This window comes from Chelonoidis abingdonii, chromosome 4 (genome assembly GCF_003597395.2).
Source record: "Chelonoidis abingdonii isolate Lonesome George chromosome 4, CheloAbing_2.0, whole genome shotgun sequence".
NCBI lineage: Eukaryota > Metazoa > Chordata > Testudines > Testudinidae > Chelonoidis > Chelonoidis abingdonii.
In genome coordinates, this window is record NC_133772.1 from 135,708,510 (window position 1) to 135,736,385 (window position 27,876).

A 27,876-nucleotide genomic window follows, 5' to 3' on the forward strand; every position below is an offset into this window, starting at 1 on the left:
TTCAGTCTCTCCCCACTGCACAGTTGTTTTGTTTCTGTGAAGAGCTGGTGTGCATGACAGATTAGGAGAGTTGTGAAGCAGGCAGGTCAGTACTGCGGTGAGGGTCATTGCTATTTCTATTACTGCGAGAAGCTATAATTATAGCTTTGGAAATGTTGGATGCTGCCAAATTCATTTCAGGAATGAATAAATAAATCTTCCTGTAGCACAGGGGCTGTTGAACTAGAGAATGAAGATATTTTTATCAGTTGAAGACTGAACCCTGGGAGAAAGGAAAAAGCAACTTTAAGGTTTTAGTAGTCTGGCCATTTTGAATGTATATAATTAGACACCTGAAAAAGTCAAGAGAGCCCTGTGTTTATTGCATTGGCTCTGCCTTTTTAGTTTTCTGGCACTGCACTGATCTTCAGACAATTGACAGGACTGTTAAACATCCTTCACCAGTATAAACAGATGAGAAAGCGCTGCGGCTCATTTGCGTGCAGTGCCTCTGACGGGTGTTGCTGTGCAGGAGGGCTCAGGCAAGTACATGACTTTATATATGCTGAGATCCACCTCTCTGTTACCGCCTCTGTGCTTTGCTATCCCTGACCGCAAAGGTGTCCATGTGCCATCTCTGTGTGCTTGAGGATTTATGGCAACATGGACCTCAGTTTTAAGTTTAGATCAGGCATAATATTCTCTCCCCAGATATCATTGAGCTACACTGTATATAAAACTTTCATTTGCTTTGTGCTCACATGAGGAGTGGTAGATATAACCAATCCTCCGCAGCGAGTGCTGGGTGTATTTGTAAGAGGTGAGGACAAGTAGACAGGGGACGTGGGTTCCATTCCCTACTCAGCCACTGATTTGCTGTGTGGCCTTGGGGAGTCACTTAAACAGCCCAGTGCCTCTGCCTTTCTTCTGTAAAATGGAAGGAACGGCTTGTATCCAGCGTGGTAAAGCACAAGAGAGCTTTAGATGAAGGCGGCTAGATAAGTGGAAATTATTAATTGTTATTAATAATTCTTAATTGTTATTGTTAATGCTACTGGTAATCTTCTCATGAGTCATCCTCCGCGAGCATTCTTGTGCCTCCTGTTACCTCATAATACCTGCCAGCACCCACAGTCCCCTGGTCATTCTTCACTGGAATTTCTCTAATTGCTTCAGGCATTCCATAGCCACCCTGGGACACATGGCTCCACTTGCTTACCTGCCTTGGCCACCTCTCCTCCCACCTATTCTATTTAGAAGTTCATGTTGGATATTTTACGTAATCATTCCTTTTTTTTTTTACCAAGCCCTCTGCATCTCCCAATGTTTAAATACTTGCAGTTGTGTTATTCATAGGCAGGCTGCAGCACCACTGCCCAGTGTCCACAGGAGAAGCCTAGCGCCTTCAGAATCATTTCACTCAAAGTCATTACGGTGTAATCAGCATCTGTCCTTTTAGAATGTCCATATTCTGATGGACGGGGAGCTGTGTGGTTTGCCCTACCTAGCTGTAAACCCAGCTACACAAGACACAAGGCTGAAAGTTAGGGCATTATGTGGCAATGAAACTAGACAAGGATTTTGCCAGCTGTGCCTGTGCTGTACTTCATTTTTCTATCACGAACCAAGGATCCGAACCACGAATTAGGATGGTTTGGTTTTAAAATCCTACAGAACAGAAATAGATTGAAATCAAGCACTGCTGTATCTCCATTTATAACAATGGAATTGCAACAAGGACACATTTTGGCCCATTCACTGAACCATGGTTACTCAACTGAGATTCATCCCTGTCACAAAAACTCAGATACTTTGGGCACAATTGTCAGTTGACATAAAGTGGCACTGGTCCCTTTAATTTTATTCAAGAATGGCTTTATTCACACCAGATCACTTTCATCCCAGGTGTAACTCCTGACTCCTAGGAAGTCAATAAATATTACCCCAGGGAGGAATTTGGTCCATTTTCTCTTTCTTTATACCAAATGGTTTATTCAAACAGCAAAAGTGCTAGCACAGGCCTATACACCAATGTGGCACTAAAATCACACTTTCACTTCCCAGTGGCAAATAAGCAAATTATATTGCTTTATTTCCAATCTATTCTACAAATTATTAAACATATTGACTGCAGACGGAGAAGAAAAAAATCCGTTTTTATTACCTTATTACCCTTTTATTTAATCAAGTAATAGAACTACTCAACTGTATGGTGAAATCTAGATTACAATTTGCCTTTACTTCCTGAAATCACACAGATAAATGCTCCAGTAGTTAACTACGTTGGATTTGCAGTAAGTGTTTTGGTCTGCTATCAGATTCTGTTAGGTGGCACATACATTCCTGCCTTGCAGCTAGCATCATTTCAGCAGGTATTTTGAAAGATCTTCCAATTATGGCTTCGCTTTTCTCTCACAGCAATTGAAGTCCCTTCTGTTAATTTCAGTGGACACTAGTGTTTTAGACCTTGCCCATGCAGCTGAATGCTCGTCTCTGGATCTTATTTCCAGTCCTCATAAGGCCTGGGTTTGATGACCTAGTCTGATTACAGGATCTTTGACAGCTTTAAAGGAATTTGCACAAAGGAAGGAGACAGCTGCTGTTCTGATGAAGAAGGATTTTTCTGAGCAGGCCTCCCAAGCTAGACGTGCCCCTATGAGATGCTGCCTCCACTTTTCATCATGAGCAACAGGTATGTTTAAACAGATTTTGTGTTCTTGCCTGCATAGGTCATTGCAATGAACATCTTTCTCTTAAAGCTGCTTAACTTGGATCTGTAAAATGCTGTAGCTTCTTAGTTTATTATTCAGTATTATTCAGTCTTCTATTAACACCAAAGGCCACCTCCTCAGCTGGTGTCACTCAGCATAGCTCCTTTAGTTTATAGATTCTCCAGGGAGGGAACTGTCTTTCTGTGTTTGACTGAGATATCTGTGTTTATATGGCACCCAGTGCTGTAGGGTCTCATCTCTATCAGGTCTTATGGACACTAACATATTATTGTTTTCCTTGTAAAAAACTGTTTTGAGGGTTTATTAATCTGTCTGAAATAATGTGTAAAATCCAGCCTTTAAATTGCAGTTTGCAAAGTGTTGATGTTAGCAATAGGGTTAATAATATTTCAGATCCCCAGTGTCACACTTCGTACAGAAAAAAGAGTCTGACCAGTTTAGCAACGTGTGTTGTTGGAAAGTTGCCTGTCATGATCACGGTGCCATTTCCAGATACAGTAACTATGCTCCATTTGCCTGGAATCAGAGCGCCCCACCATCTAATTGCTATTCTTACTCAAATGCTAAGAGTTTGGAATAAAGAGGGTTTGTGAGGGCTCATAAACACAGGAATATTATTTTAAAATGCATCTCAGACAATTTACTTGGTATATTTTTGGCATAACTAAAGCAAAGATTTCAATAGTGGGGTGTTTGTTTACATGTGGGTTTTTCTCTAGTTTGTCTTCTAATGGATAGTTACTTATTACCAAAACACTCAGGCAGTAAGATATACTCCTAGGAACATAAGCTTAGCTACGGAGATCTTGTGCTGGGTGCAGCTGAGAGGTGGAAGGGAACTTGGTCTTCAGATACCTTTCCACTCCACTGATCTTGGGGCCACCAGAGATCAACACTAGTTCTTGTGTAACTAAGAGCAACCAAAGGGCTGCTTTATAGCATCCCAGTTGGACCAGTTCCTTTTGCTGGCTGAGGATAGAACAAAATGCCATGCACTCTGACTCCACCCCTTTCTGGTCTTGCCCTGCCCTCTCCTGCTCCTGCCACAATGCCTTTCTACCCCAACTCCTGGCAAACAGAAGCATGTGGAATAAAGCCAGATGTGCCCTTTATACTAGGAGAAGCCTCATCAGCCTTTTTTGGTCTTTTTTGGCACAAAGGAATGATATCAGAGCCAACGAGTTGGCCCCTAGTACTCTCTTGAGAGCATGGGCATGGCCAACAGGGTGTGGTTGTCTTTTTGAGGCTGTGCATATGAACCAGTCAGAAACAAGTGTCGGGAGGAATGAATGCTGCTCCTTTTTGATGCAACAGTAAGAAGCACTGGGGCCCCACAGTCCTTTCACTGTCCTGGCAATTGCTAAGTCTTCCATTCAACCATTGCGGCTGCCCCATCCTAGTCACTGCCTTCCCAGTGTCTGAAGAGCTGGTACAGTACTGGATCTGGGAGTCCTGTTCCTCCTACTCACTAGTTTCACTGCCCCACACACACACAGCCTGCTGAGAGCTCTTCCCTGACCCTAGCTAATAGAGACATCCAGCAGTCAAGGGAGGCTTGCTCACCTCAAGAACCAAAAGTGAGGTCATTCCCCAACTGACCACTTAGCCCACAGCCAGCGCAGACCTATACCCCGCATAACCCCACAGCCAGAGACAGCTGGACAACTTGCGTGCCCTTACCACTGCCAACAGAATCTGCAGACAGGTCACCTGCCACCACTACTGCTGCTGTGAGAAATGGCTGTCAAGTTAGAGAGTCACCTAGGAGAGCCTCAGAGATGCTGGGGAGGGGGGAATAGTATAAGTGAAGAGGTACTGGGCTTGAAGGAGGGGAGTACATGTCCATCTAGAGGGGTAGCTGGATTTTGGGGGGGAAGAGTATGGAATTCATAGATTTAAGGAGGAAAGAGGAGAGTGTGGAACTGATGGATATTTTGAGTGTTGAGGGGAAGGGGTATCTCATCCAGGGAATGTTACGTGTATTGCTGAGATAGAAAGCTTTTGAGATAGCCCATTCTTAAAATGCTGGCAGCTGATCAGTGGCAATAACCACGTGAGAGTTGAGGAGCAAGGACAACTACTTTTGGGAGGCTCCATAGTATAGCAAATGAAACAGAAGACACACCCTTTAGCCACTTGGCACAAGAGTGCACCATGAGCAGGGTTTCAGCTTTGCAGTCAGTCACTTTCCATCATATTGCAGAAGATTTTAAAGAAAATAAAATGAGGGATCGTGCACGTTGTCTGGAAAGTAACTTTCCACCTCACTTTTGGAATTGATGATATTTTGTCCATGAAAATATGTTGCATGAAACTTCAGGAGTTCACTTGAATGTAGAGAGCCAAATTCTGCTCTCACGCACTCACTAATTTCCACTGACTTCAGGAGAATTGCCTGGGTGTAACTAAGAACAGCATTTGGCCCAACCCATGTGTGCAAATCGGTTTATTGCCAAATTAAGCCGATCGAATCAGTTACATCGACTAACATAGCAGGGGCTCAATCCTGCCAGCGTTACACACACAACTCCCTGCCTGTGGAGCACTCACAGAATTGGACCCTCAGTTCATACCGTTAATTTGATCTCTTGAAAACATAGCCCAAAAGGGTTTCTTGATAGAAATTTATCTCAGTCAAACATAAGTTAACACTCCTGGAAATCAGTCACGCAGGATCCCACAGGAACAGCTCTTTGCTTTGGAACAGCAAGTGTCCGTCAGGAAAGCTAACATGACTTCTTATCACTGAAAAGCGATGTCTTATTTCCCAGCATTGACATTAGCCATATGGCAGATGATAAAGTAGCACAAGAAAAATACATGTTTTCAGTTTCCAATGCTAGTGACTGTCTAGGCAGGAACAGAACAACACAGATGTTAGAAAGGCCCAGATTCACAGTTCTGGTAAAGTTGTGCTTGGCACAGGAGCAGGGTTTGGTGGAAAAAGTGGTTTACTCCACCTCTACAGCTCCCTGATTCTGGGAGCTCTGTTGAGTTTCTTTGGCCCTTAGTGTAAGTTAGAGTGGCACAAACGGTACTCCAGTTTTTCCCTGGCTGCCCACTGCCGCAAGGGGCCATTCCAACAGCTGTGAGTAGGTGGAATACAGCAGTGCTCCAGCCTCACCTCATTTCTCTCAGAAATGCCCCTGCATGATGGGGTATAACTAGGGGGACCAGACAGCAAATATGAAAAATCAGGATGGGGGTTGGAGGTAATAAGAGCCTGTATAAGAAAAAGGCTCCAAAATTGGGACTGTCCTATAAAATCGGGACATCTGGTCACCCTAGGTGTAACTGAGGGTGATAGACTGCAACAACGCCACCTACAGATTTCCCCTGGCCAAGGAATTCCGAGGTAGCCAGAGGGCTGCCACGGGGTCAGAGAACATCTGAGATTCTGTCCAAAAAACCCCTCTAGCCATATTAGTTCATCCTCTCCATCACACACCCAACACAGTGCATTGCTGGTGTTTAGTCCAGTCTAGTTTTAAAGGGCATTAGCAGCGTAGCTTCCACCATTCCCTAGAGGAGACTGCTCGAGAGTCTTATACATCTCACCACCAGAAAAAGTGTTCCCTAATATGGCTCCTAAAATTTCCCTTTCTTAATTTATTCTCATTGGGTAAAATGAAAAGTGAATGGGACACATGCTCCTAAACCACATGGATGATTTTGAAAATGTTCCCCATTGCTCCTAGTTATTTCCCTCTGTGCCACTCTGGTCATCCCTCTCCATTGTGGGAGGTAAGATTCTGATCTCAGTTACCACAGTGTAAATGCAGAAAAACTCTTGACTTTAATGGAATCACAGGAGTGTAAATCGGCCGTGAGTGAGGGCAGAACTTGGCTTATGGTCTGTCCAGAGTTCAGATACGTGTAGATTGTTAACATACACCTCAGTCTTATGCATATTATATGTATTTCACTCATTCCACCTTTTCTCAGACATCAGTCCCTCTATTGCCCTCATCATTGTCTTACTCTTCTCCAACCTCTCTTCCACGAGATGCTCAAACCTGAATGCCACGTTTCAGCATCAGTGCCATATAGAGAGTTATAGCATCAACTCAGTCCATACTGTGATGTCTTTGACTATACAGCTGAAAATGTCATTGGCCTTTTTTATTTCTATATCACTTTGCAAATCTTATGTTCAATTGGTTGTCCTCTATCATTTGTAGAATCTGTTTGAGCACTAATGGTTTCCATGTTTCTCAAATCCATGTAGGGCCTGATCCAAGATCCTTGGAGGTCAGTCAGAGTCCTTTGATTTCCACAGGTTTTAGCTCAAGACCTTAATCCCTTTGTTTCAGATTATTTCCTGCAGCGATATTAATGTACATTTTAATTAAACTGAATTTCACGTGAGGAAATTAGTTTTATAAAACAAAGAATAAAAAGCAATTGCCACTCAACTTGAACTCCCTTAAAGTAATACACTCCATCCATTCTAGTGTGTATTTACAGGAGTGTCATATTTAAGGCACAGGAGGTCATTGTCCTGCTCTACTTGGTGCTGGGGAGACCTAAGCTGGGAGCGCTGTGTCCAGTTGCGGGTGCCACACTTTAAGAAAGACGTGGACAAATTGGCGAGAGTCCAGAGGAGAGCAACAAAACGTGACCCATGTGGAAAGATTAAAAAACTGGGCATGTTTAGGTCTTGAGAAAAGAAGACTAAGGGCAGGGACCTGTTAATAGTCTCCAAGTCTGGTAAGGGCTGTTTATAAAGAGAACCGTGTACAGTGAAGGTAGGGCAAGAAGTAATGGGCTTAATCGGCAGCAAGGGAGATTTTAGGTTAGATGTTAGGGAAAAAATAAGGGTAGTTAAACTCTGGACTAGGCTTCCAAGGTAGGTTGTGGAATCCCCATCATTGGAGGTTTTTAAGAACAGATTAAACAATTACCTGTCAGGGATGGTCTAGGTTTACTTGGTCCTGCCTTAGCACAGAGGGTTGGATTAGATGATCTCTCAAGTCCCTTTCAGCCCTACGTTTCTATGACAAGTATATTTGCAATTTCCAAGGTTTTTCTTTTCATGCTCTTTATCTCCTCTTATTTTATCTCAAGTCAGCGAGATCATTCTGTTTAGTACGATTGCTGCTAGTTCTACTGCAGTTACCAACAATCCAGGATTCTTTAAAGACAGATTGCTTTAGCACTAAAATAACCCCTAATGTACACCAGCTGAGAGATGAAAAGTCACTCTGAATGCCCTCTCCAGCCAGGTTTAAGCTCTGTTCAGCTGCAACATTCAGATCAGTATGACTGACTGATGGGGAAGCAATGAGCAGAGAGCAGATATTAGCATTTGGTTACTTGGTAACTCTTATTTAATCAACACATACTTTACATTTTAGATCCCAGTGGCAGGATAAACAGAATGGAGGGGAAAACATCAAGTGAAATAAATCTAATGGTTTATGGGACATTTTTATCTCAAAACGCACTGGAGGTCACAAATAAGAGCTTGCTTATGATTCCAAGAGTTTAATTATCAAATAGATGTGTCAAACACTTTGTGGCTAAGAAAGTTTGTTTCAGTGGCACAGATATTCTAATATATATGTACTATACATCATCCTGAATACACTGTTTTACTATCTACTCAGAAAGAAGCATGAGTGAGAAGGGGTAGTGGTAAGAAATGGAGTCAGATCAAACCCCTTTATATGTCAATTGAGTTACACCATGGATGAATTTGGCCCAGCCTCATCTAAAAGAGTAAAACTATTTTCTGCCAGATCCTAAAGGTGCATGTCAGGGCTTGACTGTGCTCCAGGCTGGCAATACCACCTAATGGTGGTAATCCAAGGTATGATGCCTAATAGCAAAAGTCCAAGGGTCAATTTCTCTGGCCATTACAGCTCAAGGTAGCACTGCCTATGGTGAGAATCCAGAGGCCACTCCACCTAACGGCTATGGTTCAGGTGCAGCATCATCTACTTGTGAGAGTAGGGGTGAGTGGGGGAACCTGAACCTACCCTACTCTACCAGGTTCCAACCCAGGACCCTTACAAACAGTAGCCATCATCTAGGACTCAGGGCCTCATACCCCAAAGCACTCTCTCTGCTTCACTTCCTACCCTTGCTCCAGTGCCTCTGGCATCATCATGGAACAGACATAGGATCCTTGTGTATTCCCTTCAGATCTGTCCCTGGCATCTCTCCCGCTGGCCCTGGTGAGTCTCAGAGTTGGCCAGCTCCCAGTGGCTTTGCTATGAGGTTCTGTCCTGGTGGCCTGGAGCCTTGGTGGCTTCTCAGCAGGAGGCTGCTGCACCCAACTGCTCTCCTCTGAGATCATCCCAGACTGATCTGAGTCACATGCAGAGGTGAGAGGTGTGTCCCCTTGGGCTCAGAACAGCTGTTTAAGCCTTGCCTCCCCCGTGTAGAGTTGGTAATACCCTGTTACAGGGCAAGTTCTCCATTCTAATCTGCAGTGTAGGCAGCCTACCCACAATGCATGAGCCTGCTGCATATTCTTCCCAGAATTTGCTCATAGGAGAGTTCCATTCAGAACGTGCAGTACATGATTATAAATTAGCACTGTGGAACAAGCAGGAGAATTTTGCTTTAGAATTGCCTGGTGTATACAGTGCCAGAGCCAGTGTTGTGTCTTCATCAAGCAACTTTTATTATATTGTATCAGATCTATAACTGTGTTTGATATTACAATGTTTATTCTAATATTTACAAACAGTAGTTGATATACGCCCTCAGCCCATAGGTGAATTGCTACTAACATTGAAGGGAGATGCAGATATGATCAAAGGACAGTGCATAGCTCCGTGTCATCAATGAAAACTTTCACAGCAGATTAGTAATATGGAGTGTGAAAAGTGCATGTCTCCCAGGCATGAGTATGAGTGACCCTCATGGATAGCAATAGAAATATTGTAGCATGTTTCTTTGCTTTGTATTTTCCTTTACTATGGACAATTGGCCTCATGATACAATTGGTTTGCAGGTATCAACAGAATTAAGAAATACATGCTCTGAAATAAATGAAAGCTGAGGTCTTTCTGTGACGTTGGCCTCACACTAACACAGTTTTAAATGCTATCAGACCATTGGTAATTGCATGGCTTCCATTACAATTTAAAAAAAAAAACAAAAAAAACACTCCATGAAAATGCCTGCACCCTGAAGCAACTGTCAAAAGTAACACTAATCTTCACCCTTCTTGTTAGAGGAGACACACAAAAATTCCCCTTGATTTTCACAAGAACATGATTTTTGCAGGACTTCCCTTTAGATAGATATTACAAGTAAGAACTAGGCTGTATTCCATTGTGTGGGTGTCCTGCTGTGCGGATGTCTTTCAGCAGTGAATTTGTTTCTCCAGAGGCAAAAAGGGGATAGTACACCTTTCAGGGTCAATTATGCACTCTGGGGCAATTAATATTTTTCTGATGTATTACGTGACGGTGGAAAATCACACTTGACCATCACGAAAACTCATCTTGCTGCCTACAGCTGCATGGCTAAATTATTAATGGCGTGTACACAGAACCACTAACAGTGGAATACTGAACGAAGGATCGGTTGACGCTCAGGAAGTTGGAGGGGATATGGAAGACTCCCTTCTAATTAATCATCTTTCTGTTTTGTTATACTGATCTGCAGCTTCCAGTTACAACTGCACCCCTTGCTGTATGCTATTACGTGATTTTGTTTTCAGATTGTTCAAGATAAAGTTACTTCATTATTAATATATATGCACTGTGCATGTACATAAATATTGTATATGTGCATGTGTATAAACCTATTGGAAGTGTTAATAGTTAAGATAAACTAAGTCCATTATCGCAATGTGTGACTATTTCTATGACCCTATTTGCAATAAAACCAGATTCAATGATATGAGAAAATTGCTAGGTTTCGAAATAATTGAACCAGGCCAGATGAATCCCCACAAAGGCATCATTTACAAAGTACTTTGCTTGTCTAAAATATTTATTCCTGCTGGAGGAAATGGAAAAAGAGTTCATACCGTTACACTGCTATCCTCTTAGCGTAAAATTGTTTTATCGTGTTATGTTTATTTCCTAGACATCTTCCATTGGGGTATTGCAGGAAAGTATTGTATGTGCAGTCAGTCCTTTTGTGTAGGCTGTTCATGTTTATTCACTGGGAAGTCGATCATGAGGGTTTGGGGTGGGTTGTTTTTTTTTCATTTTTTCTCCTGAGCAGACACCTAAAGTCCCTTTTCTTGTAAAGACACATATTTGCATACACAATGCAAGCCCTTAAAACCTGCATTTGCCAATACAGTGATCTCTCTGATGCCATAGTTTTCCCCTCTGTTTAAGATAGGAAATAGTCAGGGTAACTTGTGGAGGATGTGTTGGCTTTAATGATTACAACTTCACTATAGAAATTGGCCTAAGTCCTCAACCACTGTTTGGTTTTAAAAACATGGTTAGTTTTTGACTCTTGAATACTTGCAACAAATGGCTTGCAGCAATCTACAGACATAGAATTAGTCCCAGAAATTATCCACTGTTTACATGTGAATAATGAAATGTTTACAAAAATCACTATCTGTTCATAGACAATTAGCAAAGTGAAAAAAGGTGAAATTATCAGACAAATTATTCGTTAGTAATTATTTGTCCAGCTTTACTTCTGACATGTATTGAGTGAAATGAGATCACCGCTTTGATAGGAAATAACTTAAAATAGGATGATGAGGTTGGAGAAGACACTCCAGACCTTTACAGAGTAATCTATCTCAGTATGGTAACACCCACTTCTTCTCTTAGTATCACTTTAAGTGTTCACTGCAGTTATTTTCATGAAATCCTTCATATCATACATTAAACCCCGTTTGATTCTTAATGTATATGCAATTTTAGGTGACTAATCTGCAGTCAAAAACACTTAGTGGGACTGGATCAGTCGCTGTTATGAAGTTTGCGCTTATAGCATTTTTTCATGCTGTAATGTGAGGGCTGAGGTAAGCACTGCTTATTCAAACATTTACAACTATTGCTGTCCATGTTATAAGCATCTAAAGGTGAATAGTTAAAGTGGCAATTTTAAATGATCCTTTCTTAGAGTTGATTGGCAATTTTGCAACCACACTATTTTTTTTCATGGACAATGGCTTTTCAAGTAAATTGTTGCTTTATCGTTGCCAATAAAATTTCTTTTTGTTAAAACTGAAGGGGAAGGAGGGTCAAACTGGTTATTGCTTTTTCATTTTTTGAGAACATTAAAACCTTTTTCCCCCAACATAAAACTGTCAGTTTTCATTCACTGAAAACTAAAAAATGTTTTAGTTTTAAGTTTTTTGAAGACCCCTCCCCTAAAAAATCAAATTTTGTAAATAATGAAAAGAGTTTTGTTTTCACTGAATTTTTTTATGGGGAAAGAAATCATTGCCCACAGTTCTAATGTCTAGGGGCTAGATTGCAGCTTGACCTATGCATCTGTGCATGAGAATAAGCTGGAATAAAAGATATCCCACCCTTACACATCTACATGGGCTACATTAGTATAGGGGTATAGAGGTAAGAGAGGATATTCCCCTGCTTATTACCATCCTGGGGCAGGTGGGTGGGGAATGGGTGGATATTTAGCTCCACCTCTGTACTTGCTGACCAGAGTAGCTTAGTCAGCATATGGGTGCGGGTATAGACCAGCAGCAAATTATTATCCATTTGGGACAAGGAGGAACCAAGGAAGGAATTGTGACGTAGTACTTCTGGGACAATGCAGCGTATGCACCCTTCCTTGTTCAGGGCTGTGCCTCAAGTCAGACCCTAGCCATATGTCTTCATACTGATTTGGGCATCTGTTAAAATTTCATGTAAAAATCCTACAAACTAGATCCTCAGATGTGCTGAGGGCCTCCAGGGAGCTCCTGAGTAACTTCATCTCCCAAGAAAGTCCTTGGTAATTGAGGGCCCTTGAACCAGGAAGCCCTCAGCAACCTGCCTGCATAGGGTCTTATATGAACAGATATAAGAAAGAAATTTCCTCCCCTAAAGAATGTGTTGGACACAGAGCAATTGAGGACTTCCAGACACAGTGAAATCCTTGCAAGAGGCATCAGAGAGTGGATTGCCAGAGTTTTAGAAACCCGACAGCTGTTAGCCTGCTGCAGCATGAGGAAGAGTCTTCGGTCTCTCCAATGCACAGGAAAGAGAAGGTAAGGTGAATATCTGAGTTACTTCAAACTGCTCTATTTACATGCAGCTTTCAGTGGAGAATCTCAGTTTATCAAAAACTAGCTGCCGTCCTAATCTGAATGCTGCTTTCCTGTCTGCAAGTGAAAAGCAAAGTTCATTACACTGTCCTGCTTTTAACCCACAGTATATAGTTATATGAATGGTGCAGACATTTGGCAGGTCCTCAGCTGGTGCATGTCAACAGAGCTTTATCTTCAGTGAAAAATGTGAACAGCAGCCTTAGCCCCAGCACAGATTTCTTCCCCTGGTATGTCAGCTCATTCATGCTGGCCAGTGCATTGGATGGAGAGGGCCAAGACTCTGTCCATTTCCCACCCTTCCTGCTACAATGTGCAGGAAGGAGAGTAGCAGCTCCACAGAGGCTGCTCTTCTTCTCCCAGTTGATGAGGTGGGTAACAAGAGGACAACATATGCCCCATTCTCCCCTGCTGAGATTCATTATCAAAACAGTGTAACTGAGAGCAGAGCTAAGCCTACACATGCCACTCGGTAATAAATTTGCCCCAGGTCTAAGTAGCATCTGTGGGGATTTCACCAAGTCCTGTGGAAGAGCAGAAAAGCAGACTAGGTAGGCATGCCATCATGGATAAATAGCCCCAGGAAAACAAAACAATAAGCTTTGCTTATGCTATTCATGCAGTAAAACAATAAAATATCATATTTCAATGATCAGCACTGGGGTTTTTGATGGAAAAATGTATATTTAATTATGACTGGCCTTCACTGTTTGGCAAGGGTCTGTTAAAGCCCCTTTGAGAGTGAATCACATCTCTTCCCAACTAAAATTCTATCAATGATTTTATTATAATATCTGTAGAAAATTCTAATGTTAAAATCCCACTTTATTACTGTAATAATGGAACGTGTAAAGTGAGGCCATAACTGTATTGGAGAGAGAGATATGTGATCCCACTACAGCTATATCATTTCCTGATGACTTTCGCCCACATATTATCAACAGACGGAAGATTAAGAGCTGACGTATTTGCAGGAGTTTGAGATTGGGAATGGTTTCTAAAAAGAAAGCCCAAAATGATCATAGAAATGCAACAATCATTATGAAAACACAGCCTCATTTACATGCATGACTGTAGAGACATTTGTCTATGATCTAATCCATCTAACTCCTTTCACCTTAGCAGAAAAGCCTTGCTTTTCAGTTGCCTATCCAATAATATCACTAAAGTAGAATTGTTGGACATGTCCATACTTATCTTAAATTCACTTATTACCTACTCCAGCCACTTTTCCTGCATGTCTATTCACTTGCTGGTGGTTCTTTTGGAGAACATGCAATGAAGCAGAAGGGCAGTGAGTTTAAAACTGATAAAAGGAAATACTTTTTCATATTCATATCTACTCAGTGGAACTCATTGCTGTGATAGATCTCTGAGACCATTTGCTCAGCAAGATTCCAGAGGAAGGACTGGACATTTACATAGTCACCAAGAACATGCACAGTTATAATAGAAAAGATTGTGGGGGAAAAGCCTCAAGAATTCTGGAAAATACATATGAACCTTTATGCTTCAGGACTTAAATCAGTCTGACAAATGAAGGGTGGGAAGAAAACTATTGGAACAACTTACCTAGAGATGATGTGGAGTCTAGACCATCTGAAGTCTTTAAATCAAGTCTTCATAGTTTTCTGAAAGAGAGGCTGTAGCTCAGACAGAAGTTATGGGCTTTATGCAGGAATTGCTAGGCTTTATGGCCTGTGTTATGCAGGAAGCAGACCATTATGATCATCCATTCTGACTGCCTGCATATCAGGCTTGTTCCTTCTGGTTTTAACATTTATGAATCTGTGAGATTTTCCCCTATGTGAAGATTATTCCTACTGCTGGATTTCTTGCATCTTCCTCAGAAGCATCCGATAGTGGCCACTGTCACAGTCAGGCTATTGAACTAGATGGACGACTAGTCTGATCTGATATGGTGATTCCTATGAGCCTATGAGAAGGATCTTCTCTAGGTAACACTTCTACATTTTATCTTTAGCCCATTCAGATCATGATCCCTTATTTTATTATTCCCTCCCCATAATGTGAATAGGACTTTTCCCTAGATCCTGGTATGATGCAAGGGTAGATTCATATCCAGAATTATAAATGAGCACTCTGGTGTCCAATCCTGAGGTCCTATCATAGACCTTACTCAAGTATTAATTCTGCACAAGTCCTCCTGACATCACAGGGAATTAAATATGCACTTAAGTGCTTTGCTGAATCAAGACCTGAGTTAAGCCTGATTAAAGACTTGGTGGCAAGATTTGGTGGCAAGTTTATAGCCTTTTTTCCCCTCCTTTCTAACCCCAAAAAGAATCATTCCACATGAACATTGTTCCCCTGATTTGTGCAGTTTGGACAGGGATGCTGAACTCCACTCATGTATGTTCACACATGCAGAGTTTGTCTTTTTCCATTTGTTGATATGGGGTTTTGATTTAAGTGGAAGCCAGGGAAGCCTGGTGTGATACATGTCCTCTCTACTTTGGAAGACAGAGTTAGCTGGGAGGGCAGTTGGCACACCCCTGCACATGATGTAGTATGTCTTAATCCAGTGTCTGCAACCTGATATGTGTGTGCGCTTGGGTGGATGAGAGGTATTTGACCTGTGTGAATGAGCAGAAGGAACAGGCAGTGAGGGGTAGAAAGATTAAACTAGGGAAAGAAGAGGGCATAGAACAGAGTTGGTTGATGGGGATGAAAGGAACATAAGATGGAGGGGCCAAAGTGATGGAACAGGAAAGGGAGGCTACAACAGTGGAAACAGTGATGGAACAGGAAAGGGAGGCTACAACAGTGGAAACAGTATCAACCAATATAATTTTTATTAGTGTTACCATAGACCTTAAGAGCCCTATTCATAGACCAGGACCACATTGTGGTAGATGCTACCTTCACTGTGCCCAGCCGGTTGTCAAGGGAGGAAGGATGCACACCTGTGAGCAGATATATTTATCCTCATCACTGGATTTCGATCACAAAGTAATAACGTAGCGGGGAAAACTCCCATCACCACAGTTAGACCTTGTCAAAATATAGAATGATACGCCTGCTTTGCTCACGTTCGCTGGGTGCATGTGTGCAGTGCACAGTTCTTAATTCATCTGCCTGGGACTCGCTTATAGACTTTGACCACATCATGATAAAGTGCATTTTTAAGAGGAAACTGGGATTTTTAATTTTATTTTGTTTGTCATTTGCCTGCAGGATCCACAATAATCTGATTCTATGATCTAAGATTGAATGTTGTTTTCAAGCAAAAGTGAGAAAGACAATATAAGTATATCTACGTATTAAGAAGCATATGAGTTACCATAACATACACATCAGGATGATACACAGACATGAGACTAGTGTGTCATACCAGTCACTACAATGATATGTGCTCATCCATCATGGAACTGCTTAACTTGGAAGAATAGTTTGGAAGACACCCCTATAATAAGATGCATAGATTTGATATTGTGTTTGTGTTTTTCTATCCTATTAGGACTATGTTGCTTTTTTAAGTACTTTGTACTTTCAGATTAAGAAAAATCCCTTTTTGAATTAAATCAGTTTGTTCAAAAATAGCAATTCTTGCATTTATGTTTTAACCAAGTTCTGTTCTGTCATTCCTTCTGGTGATGACAAGTTCTAGTGAACTCTAGCTCTATGACTCTGAAAGGAAGCGCAGTGTTACTTCACTGTAAATACTGCAATGATTTGAGTGTCAACAAAGTCGCAACAAGCGTGTTTCAGATCATGTCTTTTGAAGGACACCATACAAATATTATATAGCCAAAGCAAGTTCAAAGCTTCATTTAAAAGGCATTACTCCAGTTTGAACAATGACATTTTGTGCTTTGATCAATTATCTAGACGAATTGTAGTAAATGTCCACCTTCGATACTGAGAAAAAGGCCACCCGTGAACCAAGCTGTGAGTGAAAAGCGAAAAGCAGAGAGAAGGGTTCGATTTTGTGAGCCAGAGATCACTGGATATGGTATGTTTAAGATATTTCAACTATTTATACTCTCCCAAGAGTGGCATTCTCTTTCCAGGGTTTCCACATCTTTTCAGATCCCCCTTCTCACGAATGTCTGTTACCACAATTCATTGTGTTATCTGTGTAAATTGGACCAGTTTCTTGGGGTACAGTCCTTCAGCTCAATCTTCAGCACAGGTGGCTGTAATCCACCTTTTTGCCTTCCCTAGTGGCAAAATAGGCCCTGGCACAAGTTAAAACAACCACACAGCTATTTTCACTGACCTCCTGGAACAGTCCCCTAAAGAAGCATTGTAACAGCTCATGATTGACAGAACAGTAGGTTCTGGTCATGTCCTCTTTACCCCATCTCATCCCATCCCAGAACACTCCCTCTATGGACCAGGGATGAAGGCGGTGGCCCTTTAGGACAGATTTATGTGCAGTTTATGTCACTCTGAAGCAAAAGGGATTTAGCCTGGGACTTCAATGGGCTTTGGCCAGGATCACATTATCTGTGGGCCTTTCTAGTCATTCAGAATTTGGCACATGAAAGGATCGAGTAAGTTGACCCTAAGTTCTGTGGATGTCCGCTTGCATGCTTACCACTACATGTCTGAGGAGAAATTATTCTTCCCCATCTCACTCCCAGCATTTATGTCCATATCAACAGTGACAAGTGCAATAATCTCTCTCTAATGCAATTTGGGAGGTGTGGAATGGAATTCTAAAGGATCTGATTTTCCTCTCATTTAGAACCATAGAACCACAGGGTTAGAAGGGACCAGAAAGGTCACCCAGTCTAACCCCCTGCCAAAATGCACAGTTCGTTGTGTCTAAAGACAGATGGCTCTCCAACCTCCTTTTGAAAACCTCCAGTGAAGGACCTTCCCCAACCTCCTTAGGCGGTCTGTTCCATTGTCTTACTGTTCTTACAGTTAGGAAGTTTTCCCTGAGATTTAATCTAAATCTGCTATGCTGTAGTTTGAGTCCATTGCCTCTTGTTCTGCCATCTGTGACAAGAGAAAACTATTCTCCATTTTTATGGCAGCATTTCAAGTATTTGAAGACCACTATCATGTTCCCCCTTAATCTCCTCTTTTCCAAAGTAAACATATCCAGTTCTTTCAGCCTTTGTTTGTATGGCTTGCATTCCATCCCTTTGATCATCTTTGTCACTCGCCTCTGGATCATTTCCAGTTTCTCTACATCCTTTCTAGACCTTTCTATTGGTGAGCAAAACTGAACACATTATTCCAGCTGAGGCCTAACCCATGCTGAGTAGAATGGTACTGTCACCTCCTGTGACTTGCATGCTATGCCTCAGTTAATACAACCTAAAATTGCATTTGCTTTTATTTGTGACGTTATCTCATTGCAGACTCATGTTGAAGTTGTAATCCACCACCAGTCCCAGATGTGCTGCTATTAAACAAGTTTCCCTCATTCTATATTTGTGCATTTGTTTTTTCTTCCCTAAGTGTAGCAGCTTACATTTGTCTTTGTTGAATTTCATTTTGTTGTCCATAGCCCAGTTCTCCAGTTTATCAAGATTCCTCTGAATTTTAGCTCTATCCTCTAAAGTGTTGGCAACCCCCCCAGCTTTGTGTCATGTGCAGATTTGATCAGTATGCTCTCTTTACCTATATTCAGGTCATTAATAATGATGTTAAACAACATTGGACTCAGAACAGATCCCTGTGGAGCCCCACTTGAGACCTCCCTCCAATCTGACATTATTCCATTAACAGTTACTCTTTGTTTGCAATTGCTTAACCAATTATGTGTCCACTTAATGGAAGTTCTGACAAACCGGCATTTCTCCATCTTACTTATCAGAATGTCATGTGGAACTGTGTCAAAAGTCTTCCTGAAGTCCAGGTATAATATGTCCACTGCTTCCCTCTGTCCACCAAACCAGTTGCCCTGCTCTGAGGCAGGATTAAGTATACCTAGCTCATCCTTGACAGGTGTTTGTTTATTCTGTTCTGTCAGGGATTCCACAACCTCCTAAGTAACTTGGTCCAGGCCTTAACTATCCCTGTTGTTGGAAGGTTTTCCCCGATATCTGACCTAAATCTCCTTTGCTGCAAACTAACCCATTGTATTACTCCTGACTCACAGTGAAGTGTAATTGAGAGGAGAATCAGCCCCAGGTTTTCTTAAGACATAAAAAATTCCCAGTCTTTCACTTCAAGAGCCATAACTAATTTTCTTTATTGCAAACAGCCTGTGATTAAGCCTCACTTGCTGTTTGTCCATACAGTGCTATTAATACAATTCAGTTAGAGGCTGGTAAGAGAGAGCTTGTTGGCGCCACTGACATTTTTCCATTCTCTGTATTTTCATGCTGGGTTGTACTCGAGCTGTCCTTGCCAAATAGGCACCATTCCGGGACATTGTTAGATGAGGAATCCATGTTACAATAGTGTTTGTTTTAAACTTAACTTCCTACCTCAGCCTGCTGGTCTGTCTCATTCTCATGCTGGAAATTATTCAGATGAGGTGTTCCTTCTTGGCAACAGCTATGAAACCTCTCATCCCAATCACAACAGCAACAGGCTCTGGATGTTACATTCCTGCTCCATCACTGTCTGCTTTCCCTTTCTTCCTGAAATGCTTTTACCTTTTCACACTTGCCATTTTTAGGTAGCAACTTTCACTTAGTGGGCCAGAGGGCCCAGATTCTCATCAGGCCTCTTAGCTCCTATTTCACTCTGCTACCCTGAGGCAGCCTTTGTTAGCATGTGAGAACATTTTCATTCTCTTTTCTAGACATTTCCTGCTGGGACTACAGAGTTGGTAAGTTGAAGTTTTACATTATAACTGTGGGCCATCCCTGGCACTAACCTGAGATTGCCTACCTGCTGCTGTGATTAATTGTGCAGCGATACTCCATGAATAGGAATTGTTTCATGCTGTCAGTGTTTTTGTGTGTGCATGAAGCACAATATGTGATCAGTTCTGCTCCAGTATTTTAAACCAACAGAAGGTAAGACAAATAGAGGAAACAAGAATTCAGTCCCTGGAGCCATGTTTAATTTAAAAATAATTAATACATTTTATGGCAATAAAATGGGTCCAGGTTTTTCACGGAGATAGGGAAGTGAAGCCCCTGTAAACTAAGCTGAAGTTCTCTTGGCTGACTTCTACCCATGGTGAATATGCAGTTTATTAACACAGTGGTGATGTGGAGGAAATAATTAAAATAATCTGTTTTCTCTTCTTGTGTGTGCAAGAATATTCAAGGCAAACAAAAGTTGCAGAAACACTCCAAGAAATCTGTGTGCAATAGTGTTATTGATTATATTACAGGACGGTCTGGAGGCCCTCCCAAAACCAAGACTGGGACTAGGGTTGCTAGGAGTCTGGTTTTCGATCAGAACGCCTGGTCAAAAAGGGACACTGGTGGCTTCTGTAAGCATTGCAGACCGGGCCATTAAAAGTCTTATTGGCGGGGCTGACAGATTCCCTACGCAGCTCCGTGTGGCTCCCCGGAAGCAGTGACATGTCCCTCGGCTCCAAGGTGGAGGGATGGCCTGGGGGGCTCCATGTGCTGCCCCTGTCCTGAGCACAAGCTCTGCAGCTCCCATTGGCCAGGAACCACAGCCAGTGGGAGCTGTGGGAGTTGCACCTGTGGGCAGAGACAGTGAGCACGCACCACACAGAGTCGCCTGGCTGTGCCTCCACCTAGGAGCCAGAGGGACATGTCACCGGTTCCAGGAAGCCCCCCAAGGTAAGCGCCGCCCACACCCCCTCCCAGACCCCAACTCCTCTGCCCCAGGCCTGACTCCCCTCGTGCACCCTAAATCCCTCATCCCTGGTCCCACTCCAGAGCCTACACCCCAGCTGGAGGCTGAACCCCCCCTCGCCATCCCAAGGTCCTGCCACAGCCCTGACCTCCCTCCCATACCCAAACTCCCTCTCAGAGACCACATCCACATCCCTTCATCCCTGGTCCCACCCCAGAGCCTGCACCCCCAGCCAGAACCTGCACCGCCTCACACATCCCACCCCCTTCCTCCAGGCCTGAGCCCCCTCCTGCACCCCAACCCCCTGTCTCAGCCCCTTCCCACACTCTGAACCCCTCATTTCTGGCCCTACCCTGGAGCCCACACTCCCTCCTGCAGCCCAAGCCCCTGTCCCAGTCTGGTGAAAATGAGGGAGGGAGGGAGGGAGAGAGCCAGCAACAGAAGAAGGAGGGATGGAGTGACTAGGGGCCTCAGAGAAGGGACAGGGCAGAGGGTTGGAACGGGGAAGAGGGCAGGGCAAGGATGTTCAGTTTTATGCAATTAGAAAGTTGGCAACCCTAACTGGGACCCATTGTGCCGGGTGCTGTACACATACCTAGTTAGAGATATTCCTGTTCTGAAGAGCCCATGGTCTAAATAGACAAGTTAGAAAAAAGGGAGAAGAAAGGAAGTATTATTATCCCCATTTTACAGATGAGGACCTGAGACTCATAGACATGCTGCATCAGATCCTCAGCTGGTCTAAATCAGCTGAGCTAGTTATGAGTGATTTGCCCCCAGTCATGCAGAACATCTGTATCAAAGCCAGGAATTGAATCCTGAGCTCTTGTGTGCATCCGAAGAAGTGAGCTGTAGCTCACAAAAGCTCATGCTGAAATAAACTTGTTAGTCTCTAAGGTGCCACAAGTACTCCTAGTCTTGTACCTCTATCACAGACCAGCTGCCTCTTTATTATTAAAGGCCCTCGAGCTAAGTATGCTATTTGTAACAAACAGTTCAGCTAATGGGGTTAATGGAGCTGTGTGGAGGATGGAAGTTCCATTACACAAAGGATTTTTTCAATTTTGAAATCTATCTTGGTTACAAATTGCAGTGAAAACTGAAAATTACATAATTCCCCATGATGGAAAATTCCAGAAAAAAAAATTCATTCTGAGTTGTTCAAAATGTTGTGTTTCAACAACTCAGAATGTCTAGTTGTCAAATTCCACTTTAAAATTCTTCTTCTGTTGTATTACACTAGATGATAATAATACAAAATAAAATGTTTTGAAATGATAATTTAATTTCAAAACAAAAAATTAAAACATTTCTTTCCAAAAAGAACTTTTTTTTTCATTTTTAACAACAAAATTCTGGGAAAATGCACCCATTTTCACCAAGCTTTTTGATTTAAACTGAACTACATATTTTGATGGAAAACAACTCCTTTGAAGTTTCACCAACCAGTTGAAGAATTTAGCCCTTTTTTCCGTTTCCAAATTAGACATGAGCAGACTGATTTTTTAAAAGAATTTATTTGCAATTGTACAACAAACGTAGTTAAGCCTGAAGGTTGTTTTCAATTATCAGAATTCACTTCCACTATACCTGTGCACTGTTCATTATTCATAAGAGCTGATTGTTGATCTCAGGCTGGTGGTGGTTATTCCCAGCTACAGAAGATGTACCAGTGCTAGCTCTAATCGAGCTAGCATGCTACAAATAGAGTGAACAGCAGGAAAGACTAGCTGACCTGAGTACATGCCTAGCATCTCGGACAGGGGCGTAGCCCTTCCCACTTCACATGTCCCTGTAGCAATGCTTTTATTTTTAGCACACTAGTTTAAGCACATGGGTATGCCTCCTTGAGCGGGGAATTACTCCCCCAGCTCAAAGTACAGATATATCCTCAATGGTAATTTTTTCTGTTCCCTCATTGAAACTTTATAAGCAGGGAGTGAGCATTTCCACCATGAACGGGGACTAACCAATATCTACATTTATATCTGAAGTGTGAATCCCTTGTAAATCATGCAGAGAGCAACATTTGTGTGGATTTATAAACCCTCTGCAAGAACGTCAGAGGAGAGGGAATTAAAAGGCCTGAATCAAAACGTGATTCTCAATTCACACAATCAGTTCCCAAATCATTTTCACTACTATAAGACTAACTGTGACCTTTTTACTGAAGTCTGACATCCAGTTAAGAATGAGAAACAGTATCAGGTGATTCGAGGGACAAATCACACATTGGAAATATCGAACAGCACATAGTTTCACTGGAAAGAGCTGGTGAGCAATCCACAGGCTAAATACGTTCGCATGAACCTTTTGTAGAATAATTCCAAATAACAGACAAATTAATAAAAATCAAAGCCTATTCACAGATAATCTGCAAGCAGAAAGAAGGGCTACATTCAAATGAAGAAATTATTTGCTGCAAATAATTCACCCAACTCTATTATAGAGCATCGATTTGGCTTCTGGTGAGCTTTCAAATGATTGCTATTAACATTCTACCTTCTCTCCACACACTTTTTGATAGATTATTATGTGCTTGTTGTTTGATTTTATGACTTTTACCTTCCTTTATGTACATCTGTATGGCAGCTTAATTGACTGCTATGTATTCCAGGGTTGGTAATAGAAGCTAATTTAAATACGCTACCGCTAATGTCAGTCTTTTACCCATAACAATACACACCACATTTTTATCTTCTTATTGATTATGTGCATATGCCAGGCAAATAGTTGCACACTCGCTTTTTATTCAGGCATGAATTTGGTTTTCGAGAGCACATTTAATACTCGGAGTGCTTTATAAAATAATATTGACTGTGCAATGACCATGCAGACCAACAGAACAGGCATTATGCTCTCAGAAATAGCTCACATATGCTGTTTAGGGGTAAAAGAAGGATGGTTTGTGGCTAAACGCAAGCCTGAGAATTAAGAGAGTGGAAATATATCACAGGTTTCCTGTGTGAGTAGATTGCTACTGCTCTTATTCGACTGGGCAAGGAAAGGAGAGGGAGTCTGGTGCAGCTGCTGTTGTGGTAGGATATGGGGTGCGGCTGCAGAGCCCGAAAGAGGTCACCTTTGATAGTGAAGGATGGGGCTCTGGGCTGCAGGGATACAACCAGGTGAGCGGCAGGCTGCAGTGGACACCAGGCCCTAATTTCTGTCATTAGAGTGCTGTAATCTTTAAATAAACCTAATTTAGTTGCTACATATAAGCTTTTCTAATTTCAGTGCAGAGAACAAGACAGGAATAACGTGCCCTCTGGCTTACTCCATTGCTCAGACTACAACTCCAGCTGCAATGAGGAGAACCCCGTACTCTCTGTCATTGGCAAATGATCAGGGCAGTCAGGGAAAGGGATGGGAAGTAGCAAGACAGCCCCTCCAACCTGCCATTCACAGTAGATGACCAGGCACACAGGGAGTAATGAACTGTTCCAGGAGAGGGTGTGAAGTAACTTACTCCTACCCCAGAGCAATGGGGAGGAGCCGGGAAGTACCCTACACGTTGCCCCTTACTCAAAGGAGACTCTATGGTTAGAGTCTAGCTCTAATCTTGGTGTGCCTGTTTCTTTGCCTGTATCATGAGGCTGACCCTCCTCTTATCCACTGGAGCATTGCAAGTCTCAGCTTGTCAGGCAGGCAGAGTTTACCCAGATGCCCACCACAGAAATGCCAACACGTAGAATAGTAACAATCCTTGCATTCAAGGTAGCTGCACCAAATTACACCAGCTGAGGATCTGGCACCTAACGTCAACACCTGTGATACCACCCAACAGAACTGGCCAGATCCCCCTCTTGTTCTGATCTACTTTAAATTACTGCCCGTGTCTGTGTTCCCAGCTTCCTTTTACTGCTGAGAACCTTCCCCCATACACAGCATAACCTGCATACACTGCACTGACCCTTACTGCAGCAGGGAGCAAGCACAATTCCTTCCCACTTTGTTGTGCTGCTCTTCAGAATCGTAGAACCATATGGTTAGAAAGGACTGCAAGGGTCGTAATGCCAAAATGCAGGATTCATTGTGTCTAAACCATCCCAGACAGATGGTTATCCAGCCTCCTTTTGAAAGCCTCCAGTGAAGGAGCTTCTTCTCTAGCTAGTTTGTTTCATTGTCCCACTCTTCTTATAGATGGGCAGTTTTTCCCTGAGATTTAACCTAAATCGGCTATGCTGTAGTTTGAACCCATTGCCTCTTGTCCTGCCCTCTGCGGCAAGAGAGAACAACTTTTCTCCATCCTTTTTATGGCAGCCTAGTCCTCCGGGTGGGATACAGCGCAGGAACACAGTGCAAACCTATTGCACAGGTGTCTTAAGCACCGAGAAGCACCTATCCTCAGAAGTCGGGGAACTCTAGACACTTGATGCCAGATCCTAGCCCTTAGACTAGTGGCACAAAGTTGCTGTAGTGCCAGCTTAACTGGCCAGTGTAGAATTCCTCCTATCTGGGTGTATCTTCCAGTGGGATAGGAATGCTGTAATGCCACCTCTCCCTTATTAGCCCCCAATTGGTTGAAAGGAAGGAGATTATGCCCAATGGCCCCCAACTGGTTGGATGGAAGGAGGTTATGTCCCCATTAGTCTCTGGGCTGTCATCATGGTAGTGATAGGACACACCATGGAAAAGTTTTGGGTGAGGTTAAACTTCATTGAAACTGGCGGGTGTCACTCAGGATAAGTATACAAAACAAATGAGCTCCTTTTTGGAACCAGAAAGTGGAAACAACAGAACCACCCAGAACACAGCCACATGGCAAGACTTGAGTAGAAGTTGAACTATGTGACCCCAAGGGGTTTGCCTGGGGACTGATATATCAAATGTAGGTGCTGGGGCAGTGATTGGTGGCTTGTGTGCCTGTGTAAGACAGAAACACCATATACCAGACATAGAGAAGGAGAAGAAACCCAAGGGGATAGCAGAACAAGCACTAGGGATGTGGCCCTGAGAAAGAGGCGAGAGAGCTTTTTGGGCAGAGAGCTGTAGAAAAGAGGCTTAGAACTAGGAGCAAAGAAATTATCTCCTGCTATGTTCAGGGAAACTGGACTTTGTATATTCTTAAATAAACAGGATTGCCCCAAAGAAATATCTGGTTCCATCATCAATTTCTCATCTTAGTGGAAACAACCGGCAGGACCCTAAAAACTGGCTAACTTCTCGCATCATGACAGGGTAACAGAAAGATTCACTAAAGATGCATTCTCATAGCTAAATATCTATTTGCCCCCGTTATTCCTGACCAGACCCTTTGAGAACGTTGCAATGGCATAACCCGGCTATAATAGACAGCAGAATGGCACCCAAGCTGTAAAATGTAGCCCAATGATTTCGTAGTATGCCTGACTCACAGTGATCTGAAATGCCTCAGATTATTTTTACAAGCAAAAAGAAATGTTTACAATACATTCCTTTTTACGATTAAGCACAGTGAACATTCCAGTGTGATTAGCAAGTTTAACGTTGAGAGACAGACTGGCCCTGTGAAAGCATTGTAAATGCGCTGCTAGTGGACTCATCTTCATTTCCTTCTTATTTTAATTAGCAAGACCTGTAACAAGTTCATGTTACAGGGAAAAGCCAAGTAATCTACTTCCTCTCTCTTTATGGAACATTTGTGAGCATTAAATAATTAGTCGTGGTTGCTTAATATTCTCTAGTATTTAACCTAGTGTTTTGCTTAAATATATAAAAAATAATTGCTGTGAGGAAATTTGAGAACATGCATTAACTATGGTAATCCTGTTCTTATTGTATATAATTAAACCCTTGTAATGCTCCATTAGATTACATCTTTTATATTCAGTAGCCTCTGTAGGGAGGTGTGACTCGCTGCCATTTAACTGATGTATATAGAAGCACTCACAACCAGAGCACTGCTTAACCTGCTGTTTCCAGAAAATCAGGACAAAAGCAGCAGTGGGGGTCAAATTTGGGAGCTGTTTCAGACAACACTAAAATAATGCTTCTTTCTTTTCTCTCCCCAACCTCTTCCAGCACATGATAGGCCATCAGCTGGATTGCCCTTGCTCCTGTGGATTTTGCTTTGTTTAGTGCTGATCCTGGCTGTGAGTCTGTACTACAGCAGCATGAAGCAGAATGTCAAAGTCGTGGAAGAATTTCAATCCCAGCTCGTTATCTTCTTTCTTCAGATAAGACGCGTTGCTTGGAAATGCTGGACTTGGTTTATGAGGCAATAACGGTGTCACATATGTGGAATTGTGCATGGCCCAAGACAAAGATCTTAGCAGATAACATCTAAATGTATATTGCAGCACGAGGCTCACAGCCCACTCAACCCAAACACCAGAGAATGCACCAGCCTTCCCTTTGAAGACTAATAGAGCTGACCCTGTTGTGTACTTACCTTTTCCTGTAGCCACGTCTTCTATTTCTTTTATTATTATTGTATGTATTACACTAACACCTAGAGGTTGCAACCAAAATCAGATCTCCATTGTCCTAGGCAATACATAAATATCTGGTAAGAGATAGTCCCTGCCTCAGAGAGTTTATAAACTGAAGAAACAAGAAAAAGCAAAGGAACAGAAACACAGATTAATTGATTCAATCAAGGTCACATAGGTAGATAATAACAGGAACTAAACTCAGGTCACTCAAGTCTCAGGTCACAAGACCATCATTCCGCTCTGGTTTTGCTACTGCAATGTGTGCAAGCATTATTTCTTGTGCTCGAAGGCTCTGCAATGCTGTATTTTACACCTATGTGAAATGATTGTGAGTAAAACCTTCGCAGATGATGTTCTCATTTCCCCTCAAGCTTTCTCCTATGTAGGCAAAAGATAGCTCTTGGAAATGTTTCACCAGGCTCCCAGGCATGGAAGAGAGCATGCAAACTCATTTAAACAGGCTATGGTTATTTGCTTAATATCACACATAACAGAATTGAATCCCAGGTTAATTATCAAGTTAGTAGTTTAATCCTATGAGTTTGATTCAGTCCGTAAAGCTCATGAGCCAAGTTTACATGGTTTGTGACATCAACAAACTTCTTCAATTTACTTATAGCTTGTATTCAGTCAGGGGGCCACGTATTCATTCCATGCATGCTCAACTATAGTTTAAGACTTTGCATAATGCTACAATTGCGTGTTTATGAAGGTGGCAAGGATAAAGCTCCATTGTTTTGGGAGGCCCCCCACTAATATCCTACAGTAAAGATATTTCTGAAGGGGATCATTTTAACAATGATAGTGCAATAAATGCTGAATGCCTCTTGTA

At 42.3% G+C, this 27,876-nt stretch overlaps 1 protein-coding gene across 4 annotated transcripts; it reads left to right on the top strand.

The window, feature by feature from the left end:
* Window positions 1-27,870, top strand: LOC116819683 (nutritionally-regulated adipose and cardiac enriched protein homolog). 4 transcript variants are annotated; one of them, XM_075064617.1, is made up of 6 exons: window positions 5-521; window positions 2,531-2,671; window positions 11,567-11,667; window positions 12,704-12,864; window positions 16,774-16,897; window positions 26,632-27,870. In XM_075064617.1, exons 4-6 carry the CDS (start codon window positions 12,847-12,849, stop codon window positions 26,832-26,834), a joined length of 345 nt encoding a protein of 114 aa, XP_074920718.1. In that variant the 5' UTR covers window positions 5-521; window positions 2,531-2,671; window positions 11,567-11,667; window positions 12,704-12,846; the 3' UTR covers window positions 26,835-27,870. The 4 variants fall into 4 exon arrangements, 3 of the variants coding, with proteins under 3 accessions (XP_074920718.1, XP_074920719.1, XP_074920720.1); XM_075064618.1 differs by having other exon boundaries at window positions 2,543-2,671; XM_075064619.1 differs by having other exon boundaries at window positions 2,611-2,671.
* Window positions 27,871-27,876: the final 6 nt, after the last annotated feature.

Excerpts from the sequence above, each read along its gene's own strand:
- LOC116819683 (XM_075064617.1), top strand. Across the intron at positions 16,898-26,631 it reads GCCAGAGATCACTGGATATG|CACATGATAGGCCATCAGCT; the intron begins GTATGTTTAAGA and ends AACCTCTTCCAG.